The sequence below is a fragment of the Carlito syrichta genome, unplaced genomic scaffold, assembly GCF_000164805.1.
Source record: "Carlito syrichta isolate Samal-C Ts95f unplaced genomic scaffold, Tarsius_syrichta-2.0.1 Scaffold113510, whole genome shotgun sequence".
Classification (NCBI taxonomy): Eukaryota; Metazoa; Chordata; class Mammalia; order Primates; family Tarsiidae; genus Carlito; species Carlito syrichta.
In genome coordinates this window covers 62,742-72,513 of record NW_007057606.1, presented here as the reverse complement: position 1 = coordinate 72,513, position 9,772 = coordinate 62,742, and the positions used below count along the sequence as shown (strand labels likewise).

Here is a 9,772-nt window from a genome sequence, read left to right as displayed (position 1 = left end):
CCACTCACCTCAGCCTCCCAAAGGTGCAGGACTACAGGCTGAGCCACTGAGCCCGGCTGCCGAAGCCTTTTCTTCCCTAAGCTGTACTACTTTGGACAGTGGGGAGCGCTTACCAGTGCACTACCACCAGCAACTCCAAGTGAAGTGTTTACTGATAATGGAATACTGGACACAGGCAGACATTTGCTAGCTACGGAACAACATAGTTAACTAGATCACATTTGACAGGAGAAGCCCATAAAAGGGGCAAACTCATCAAACAGGAGAATCCACCTCTTCCAAGACAGCGCCTTTCTTGCCAACTTTCTTTAAAGATTCATTTTGAAACAAGGGAACTTTCCGGAGACTGACTTTAGCCAAAGACATAAAGAACATGCTCTTACCACTTTCTGCTAGCGCAGCGGCCACTTCATTGAGAGTGGAGTAGATGTTGCAGGCAGCCCACCGGCACTGCGCCCCCAGAGCACCCAGTGTCTCCATCAGCACCTACATTAACCCAAAACAGGGGGTGAACAAATGCCTGGTCCAGGGGGTGGCTTCTATGTTTACAATGAGAGAAGACGTCAGGCATGACTTAGGCCCACGGTTTTCCGACGGCACTCTCGAGAGCGTTGTCAGTATTCCAAGGAGAGGCAAGAGTAGGGGAAGCCATGGGAAGAGGCTTGAGCTGAGTGCTATGCTCTGACCCATCTACCAGATGGGGTCTCCCCCTAAGATTTAATTAAACCCAGGACTTCAGAGTCAAAGCATTTTTTTGTCTTTATTTTTTGATTACAATAGCTTTAGGGTATAAATGGCCTTAGGTTACATGGATGCATTGTGCAGTGGTGAAGAAGTCTGGGCTTTAAGTGGACCCGTCATCCCCACGAGTGCACACTGTACCTGAGAAGTGATTTTTCATCCCTCACCCCCAATACATTTTTAAAAAAACACAGATTTACAGTTCTGCTTCTTCTTAGAATGTAGAAAGCTGCAAGAAAAGCTCTCACCCTAACAAGAAAAAGCTGGATAATCTACAAAGCCAAACTTATCTTGAGCCCATCAAAGAGCTGAGATCATAAAGCAACCAAGTGAACTGAACTCCAAAGAGTGGCAAATCCTTCTAAGGAGAGAGGGGAGCCTTTTACCTGTGCCAGAGCATGGGAAGAAGAGGTAGCTGCCATAGATGAGGATAAGAAAAAATCAGCTACAATTTTAATTAGTAAAGGCTGAGTGTGGGAAAGTGTGTCAGTCTGGAACTTCTGGGAGTCCCTGGCATAAGGAGATTTCCCACTCACATGCAGGCTCTTTTCCAGGGGCTTCTGGCCAGCGCACAAAAGACTGGGGGAGGGAGCTGCCTGGCTGTGCTCAGAAACACACATGAAACCTGGGCACCTCCCTATACTCTCCTCTCATGCTGTAGAAGGAAGAGCAGAAACATACGGTACCTGCCATCACAGACCAGGCCAAGACCCGCTGCTTCTGGCAAAGGGTAGACATAAACACTCTCTGGGGAAAGCCTCTGGGGCCCAGGACAGTTCACGGATACAACGTGAAGATCTGCTACTCTCCAGCTCTCTGGGAGGAGCAGGAAATATCTCCTGCCCAAGACCCACCACAGATGCAAGGCAGAATTGGGCTACTACAGACAGGAGAGGCGGGGACCCCGAGAAAGCCCTGCCTTCAGAGAGGCCAGCCTACGACTGAGGCTGCACCAAGAGATGCCCCAGGTGTCCTACTGTGAGCATCACCCTGGAAGCAAGGAGCAGCTAGTCTAGCACTGCAGGAGGGCAGGTACTTGAAAGAGAGTCCCCTTGCGGCACATATGTGCAGAAGGCCGAAAGCTGATAGTGATGCAGAAACACCAGAAAAGTCCTTTGGTAACCCCAAATCACAAGGCAACAAACAGCAGCTTGCCCCTGGAGGAGTTTGAAGACTTTTTTGGTGTAAAATAGCAAAATCTAAATCCAGTCCAACTCATGACTATCATGGAAATCAATATATAGCCACTTAATTAAAAGAATTTCAAGACACACAAAATTCACCAACCACTATCAAGAAATAATCAATAGAGCCAGACTCTCAGATGAGCCAGATGTCTGATCAGACAGGAATAACTATTATTAGGCCAAGTGTGGTGGTTCATGCTTATAATCCCAGAACTTGGGGAGGCTGGGGTGGGAGGATATCTTGAGGCCAGGAGTTTGAGATCAGTCTGGGCAACAAGTGAGACTGCCTCTAAAGAAAATAATAATAAAAACTTTTAAAACTATGATTAGTATGTTTATATTATTATATTATTTTTACTTTTTTTTTTTTGAGTTGGAGTCTCATTCTGTCGCCCAGACTGGAGTGCAGTGGCACGCTCCCAGTCACCACAGCCTTGACCTGCTGGGTTCCAGTGATCCTTCTGGCTTAGCCTTCCAAGTAGCCGGAACTACAGATGTGCACTACCACGCCTGGCTAATTTTTTGATTTATTGTAGAGATGCGGTCTCGCCAAGTTGTCCAGGTGGGCCTCGAACCCCCGGGCTCAGGCAATTCACTCACCTGGGCCTCCCAAAGCGCTGGGATTACAGGCTGAGCCACTGAGTTCAGCTATTTTTACTTATTTTTTAAGAGATGGAGGTCTTGCTATGTTGCCCAAGCTGGACTAATATGTTTATGTTAAAGATCTAATGAAAAAGATAGACAATATCCATGAACAGATAGGTGAAAGAACAGAAATTTTTAAAAAGCAGTATCAGAGATTAAAAATTCCTTCAACAGGTTTATCATCAGACTGGGCACATCCAAGGATAGAATCAGTGAGCTTGAAGAGAGATCAACAGAAATTACTGAAGTGAAATACAAAAAGAAAAAAAGAATGGCAGAACAAAAATCAGAACAGAGCACTCAAGATCTATGGGACATTATCAAGTGGTCTAATACACGTAACTGGAGTTCTAGAAGGCAAAGAGGGAGAGAACAGGGCAGAAGAAATACATGAAGAGTTAATGGGCAATTATTTTCAAAAATTAATGAGAGGGTCTGGGAACAATGACATTTCAATAGCAAAGAGCACATTATGTCCAGATTCACCAAAAAGAGTCAGGAATCCTTGGAAAAATGGCTAATTTCAAGGTTAGGGCATGGAATGTACAAGATAAGCTTAGACTATCTTGTGACCAGAAACAAAGAAGTATTTGAAGAATAAAAGGGACATGTCAAAAGACAAAGAAGTCTCATGGAAGGGGCTCTCCCTGGCCAAATTAGGGAAAATGTGAGCATCAAAATAAATATAGATAGAAATGGATTATAACCCATTAAATACAGCCTGGGCAACATAGCAAGAACCTATCTCTACAAAAAACTTTAAAAAATAACTGGGCATGGCAGCGTGCACCTGTAGTCCCAGCTACTCAGGAGACTGAGGTGAGAGGATCACTTGAATCCAGGAGTTTGAGGCTGCAGTGAGCTATAATCATGCCGCTGCACTCCAGCCTGGGCAACAAAGAGAGCCCCTGCCTCTAAAACAAAACAAAACAAAACAAAACAAAAACCCAACCATTACCCATGAAATAAAATAGAAAACGATTCCATACAAATAAAAACAAATGAGTAAATCAAAAGTTTGATGAAGAATGGGATACTTACAGTTTCACAGTACTACCTCACAAAAAATATTAATTACAAAAGGAGAAAAATAATTTTTGCAGAGAAAAATCCTGGCAGACATGATCTCAATCAAGAGATAAAAATGAACACTATCAGTCATGAAACAAATTGAAATCATGCACCACAGAATAATGAATCAATGTTACTTGTAGAAAATATATACTAAAAGTATTTGGGAGTTGCTATGATCTGAATGCCACCACCTCCAATCATATGTTGAAACCTACCCCCCAAGGTGATGACATTAAGAGGTGATTACAGAGGTAACTGGGAGATGATGGGCTCTGTACTCGGGAATGGGATTAGGGCTCTTATAAAAGAAGAGGCCCTAGGAAACTTGCTCACCCCTTTGGCCATGTGAGGGCACAGAGAAGACACAAACATCTGCTGGTACCTTGATCTTGGACTTCCCAGCTAGCAGAACTGTGAACAACAAATTGCTACTGTCTATATAAATTAATAAATTACCCAGTCTAAGGTATTTTGTTATAGCAGCTTGAACGGAGTAAGACAAGGAGAAGTCAGGCTGGCAACTTACTCTTAAATGGTTCAGGAAAAAAAGAAGTTATATGTACTGTATTTGTAAATTGTACTAGTTTGTAAATCTGTTTATTTCAATTTTTAAAATTATTATAATATCTTAAGCCATTTATTTGATCCTGACTTACTTTTACTTCTATGTATAAGATGGAGATAGGATTCTTTTAAAGAAGGCAGTGTATCATTCTACTGCTTTAATTAAGAGATATTTTCAAACAATAAAGCTCTGGTTAAAAAGCTTGCTTTGGCCATGCATGGCAGCTCATGCCTGTAATTTCAGCACTTTGGAAGGCTGAGGTAGAAGGACTGCTTGAATCCAAGAGTTTGAGACTAGCCTAGGCAATATAGTAAGACCTCAACACTACAAAAATTATACAAAGCCAGGTGTGGTGGGACACACCTGTAGTCCCAGCTACTCAAGGCTGAGGTGGGAGGATCACCTGAACCCAGGAATTAGAGGCTGCAGTGAGCTGTGATTGTGCCACTGCACTCTGGCCTAGGTAACAGGCTTCAAAAAAAAGATTTCCTAACAGTGGTTATTAACTCTGGGTACCAGTAATTTCCATTTAAAAATTTTTGCATGTTATAATATCTCTATATTAAATAAAAAATCTAATGAAAAGAATGTTCTAATTTTTAAAAATATTTGCAAGGGTGGGTGCAGTGGCTCAAGCCTGTAATCTCAGTACTTTGAGAGGCCGAGGTGAAAGGATTGCCTGAGCCTGGGGGTTCAAGACCAGCCTGGGCAACTTGGTGAGACCTCGTCTCTACAATAAATAAGAAAAAAATAAGCTGGGTGAGGTAGTGCGCACCTGTAGTTCTAGCTACTTGGAAGGCTGAGGCAGAAGAATCGCCTGAGCCCAGCAGGTTGACAGTGGGGTGGCCATGAGTGTGTCACTGCATTCCAGCCTGGGCGACACAGTGAGACTCTGACTAAAAAAAGGGAAAAAGAAAAAGAAAAGAAAAGAAAAGTGACTGGAACCAGGAACAAAGAACTGTGAGTCAACACTTGTCACTAGTAGGGCTCAAAACAGGAGTGAAGGAAGGCAGGAGTGGGAGGACAGAGCTCGAAAGCCGATTCCACCTAACTCCAAATCATGATGGTTTGGAAGGAGCAGCAGTGGGATCAGGTTGGAGATACAGAAACATACCTGAAACATATTAACAGGAATATGGACAGGAAACCATGAACTATTATGGTGATTTCTGGAGCACGGGGCTATAGGAGACTTTACTTTTCTATATCACATATTGTGGTAATATTAGAATATTATAAAATGAAAATAAACTAGTTTTATACTAAAAAATAGAGATTAAAAACCAAACAAGGCAAAATTCCTTTGTAGTTATTACATTAAAGGAAAAAATGTAGGATGGAAACAATAAAAAAACACGAAAATTGGTAAACTAACTGTGATGAATCCATTCAGGAGAAAATAGAAGAGAAACCCCGGAGGGCGGTGACGTTCAGTGAGCCTCGGGTTAAAAACTCAGCAACTTGAGACAGGAGAGCAGTCCTTGCTATTTTAAGCTAGCACACTGAAGCCTCATGCCACTGACTGAGGAGGCCCAGAAGGTTCAGGGACGCTTCGCTTCGATTCATTAGTCTGAACCTCCAGAAAGAGAGAGCTTTTCAATTTATTAACTTTGGGCAGTCAGTCAAGGTACTCTTGTCCTCAGAGAACACATAACCTAGAAAAGTCCCACAGTGAAGATGCTCACAGGAGCTGTCTATACCTTGAAGAGTCGCTAATGTTCTTAATCAGGAACGTGACCACGTAAGTGCTCTGTTTCGGGAGAGACAACCTTGGGAAAGTTGATCTGGCCACACAGATGACCCAGATCTTATGAAGATTACAGGCAATTTCTCATAAAAAGATTACAGGCAATTTCTCATGTCAACTTCCCTGCAGTGGTCTCATTAGGGTTGGCAACTCAATATCTATTACATCTCTGGTGATGACTCAAAAAGGGGACATTTAGAAAACTGTGGCATCATTCTGGTTGTCAAATAATTGAAGGGAGTGCTGCTGACATTCAGTGAGCAGGACCAGGGATCTGGACATTCTGAAAGTGCAAGACAGTCTCTTACAACAAAAAAGTGTGCCACAGCTGGTATTATTTTTTCAAATGTCCCAAGGAAATTTCACATGGGTGAAAAACCTATTCATAATTATGTGAGTTTGGAATCTAATTTCATTTTGTGTATTAACAAAAAGAACTCTTATAGTTTTAATACAAAATAATAGTTTTTCCAGGGATGCAATAATGTAAATTAAAAAAAAAAAACTCATACTTTTTGTTGCTGTTGCTCAGAAGTTTACAAAAAGTTGTTTACTATTTCAGAAAATCATATAATTAGGTAATGATACTCTGGAGCCAGTAACACATTTCTCCCTATCTGCATCTGTAGTACTCTCATTCAAATATTGCTATGAATAAGTATACATATTTGACTATTCTACTAGTATCTACATATTGAAATATACATTTATTTATTTGAGTGTGGAGGTGGTGGTGTCACTTCGTTGACTAGGCTGGAGTGCAGTGGCATGGTCACAGTTCACTGGAGCCTCGACCCCCTGGGCTCAGGTTATCCTTCCACCTCAGTATCCCGAGTAGCTGAGATTACAGGTGTGTGCCACTATGCCCAGCTAGTTTTTTGATTTTTTTTGTAGAGATGAGGTCTCACTATGTTGCCCAGGTTGGTCTTGAACTCCTGGGCTCAAGCAATGTGCCTGCCCTGGCCTCCAAAGTACTGGATTACACTGTGAGACATAGCACCCAGACCCTGAAATATACATTATTTGATTATAATTACCTTCCTTTTATTCTTATTTCATATATCAGTTAATATTATATATATATATATATATATATATTTTTTTTTTTTTTTTGAGTTGGAGTCTCACTCTGTCGCCCAGACTGGAGTGCAGTGGCCGCTCCCGGCCACCGCAGCCTCGACCTGCTGGGCTCCGGCGATCCTTCCGCCTCAGCCTTCCGAGTAGCCGGAATTACAGGCACGCGCTACCACGCCTGGCTGATGTTTTGACTTATTGTAGAGATGAGGTCTCGCTGCCGAGGTGGGTCTCGAACCTGCGGGCTCAGGCAATCCACTCACCTCAGCCTCCCAAAGGCGCGGGATTACAGGCTGAGCCACCGAGCCCAGCTTATATTGTTTTTTAAACAAAATTATATGTTCCTAGATATGTTATATCTGAATTTTATTTCGGGATACTGCAATTAAAAAAAAATTTTTATAAAAAAGGGTCAAGTCTGACGATGATAGGAAACACCGGTCTACGCCAGTCCTGGTAATTCCAGTGCCCTCGCCAGGGTTGGTGGAGCACAGGGATGTCATCCAGTTCTGCTCAAAGGACACGACGCAGTGCCCTAGAGGACTTGGAAAGGGTTCTCGGCTCTTGAGAAAGAGGGAGAAATGGTCCTTCTTCCTTTTCATGCCAGTTTGTGATGACCAGAACAGCTGTAGCCATCCCACTATCAGCTTGAGAGTGAAGCAAGCACACTAAGGAGGCAGCCCAGGGGAATCACAGCAGGGGAACTGGAGCCCTCAGATTCTGTATTTGAAGCCCTCCTTTTGGCTTTCTGCTAAGAAATGAAATAAGTTCCTTTATAAGCAGGACAGATGGAATCGGGCTTTCTCTTGTTTACAGTGGAAGGCAGCCTAACAATGAGGCTGCCTCAAGGAATGACATGGAAGGGAAGGGAAGCAGTAGGGGAAAGCCACAAAGCAAGAGACAGGAGTCCCCCTTATCCAAAGTCTCGCTTCCCACAGTCACTCTCAGTCTGAAAAGAAGGGAGTACAGTGCAGTATTTTGAGAGAGAGGCCACATTCATATAACTTTTATTACAGTCTGTTGTTACCACTGTTCTATTTTACTATCGGTTATTGCTGTTACTCTTACTGGGCCTGATTTATCGTCATCCCTTGGAATCTGCAGGGGGCTGGTTCCAGAACTGCCTTGGACACCAAAACCTGAGGCTGCACATGTCCCTGCCATAAAATGGCCTAGTATTTGCATATAACCCGTGCACATCCTCCTTTATACTTGAGGCCATCTCTAGTATATTTATAATACCTAATACAATGTAAATGCTATATAAATAGTTGTTACACCATATTTTTTCAATCTTTTTTTTTTTGAGACAGGGTCTCATTCTGTCACCCACAATGGAGTGCAGTGGCAAGATCACAGCTCACAGCAACCTTGAACTCTGGGACTCTAGCGATCCTTCCACTGTAGTCTCCAGAGTAGCTAGGACTGCAGGTGTGCACCACCACACTTGGCTAATTTTTAAATTTTTTGCAGAGATGGGGGTCTCACTATGTTGTCCAGGCTGATCTCATCTGAATTATTTTTTTACTGTTATATTATTATTATTTTTCCAAATATTTTCAATTTTCAGTCGGTTGACCCTTCAGGTGCAGAACCTGTGCATATGGAGGGAAGGTCAATTGTGTAAATTCAACTTGATCATAGGTACACATATACAGAAAAAACATAGTACACCCAGGTTTGGTACTGTCTGAGGTTTCAGGGATCCACTGGGGGTGGGCGCAGGGCTATACGTATTGAAGTTAAAATCTTGATCTTGATTCTGTGATTTACCAGCTGTATAATCGTAAACAAACTTCATCAACCCTCTGAGCCTCAGCTTCCTCGCTTACAAAATGGAAACAGGAACACCTGCTTTACATAGCCATTATGAGGATTAATGAACTAATACTTGTTAAGCTCTTAATTCGTGCTTGGCATGTTGTATGCGTTCAGTAGCTGGTGGCTATTATTAACTATTGTTATTAGGAAAAGAAAGGAAAAGGACTCACAGCAGTCTGAGCAGTGATGTGTGTGCAGCCCACGATCTTGGCTCCAGCCAGCGGCTTTTCTCCTTGCGCTCTCTTCCTCAAAGCCATCAGTGCAGGCATTTCTGAAAAGGCCCAATACACAAACAGCAATATTAAAGAGGAGAGAATAAGCGATAAAAGGAGTAAACAGGAAAACCTGTCCTCTTCAACTAGGATTTTTCTCCTGGTTAGGTTAGATTAAGACTAGATTTCTCAAACATTAAGACATGAAGCCCTTTCATAGGGGCTTTCAGAGGCAAACGTTCCAGGGGTTTTCCCTGTATTCCAGTCCTCATTGTCCAGTCTCTTTCCCTCTTCATGGTATGAAGCTTTCTTTTAGACTCGCCAGAGTTCACTCCCTCCCCACAGTGTTTCCTAAACTCACACTTGTTTTAAGTATTCTTCAATGCCACACAGAAATTTCACAGGCTACCAGACTCTAAGACAAAAAGAGATTAACATGGACAAGAACACACGGGAAGGCTGGGAGGGAAAAGGGACTTGCTTTCTTTACCTTGCTCAGCAATTTCAATCTCTCTTCGTCCAAACTCTGCCTGTTTGATGTTCTTGACACAGAAGTCACTGCTGCCCTTGGAGTTCTTTTGCTGCTTGTCCCTGGGGGATGTCTCATCATCAGAGCTATCTGTATATGAAGCCGCTGGAATGACAGAATAAAAAACCTTCAGGGGCAAAATGGCTTTCTCTGAAATTCCAAACCACAGAGTGAACT

At 42.7% G+C, this 9,772-nt stretch overlaps 1 protein-coding gene across 3 annotated transcripts in view; it reads right to left on the bottom strand.

Annotated features, from left to right (window-relative positions):
* Nucleotides 1–9,772, bottom strand: part of AHCYL2 (adenosylhomocysteinase like 2) — a 60,976-nt gene that overhangs the window by 29,453 nt on the left and 21,751 nt on the right. For all 3 annotated transcript variants that reach the window (XM_021719009.1, XM_021719017.1, XM_008071566.2), the window contains exons 3-5: nucleotides 9,557–9,700; nucleotides 9,025–9,125; nucleotides 384–486 (exon numbers count right to left, since the gene is read on the bottom strand). In XM_021719009.1, coding sequence (XP_021574684.1) covers nucleotides 384–486; nucleotides 9,025–9,125; nucleotides 9,557–9,700 — 348 coding nt within the window. The remainder of the gene's footprint in view (nucleotides 1–383; nucleotides 487–9,024; nucleotides 9,126–9,556; nucleotides 9,701–9,772) is intronic.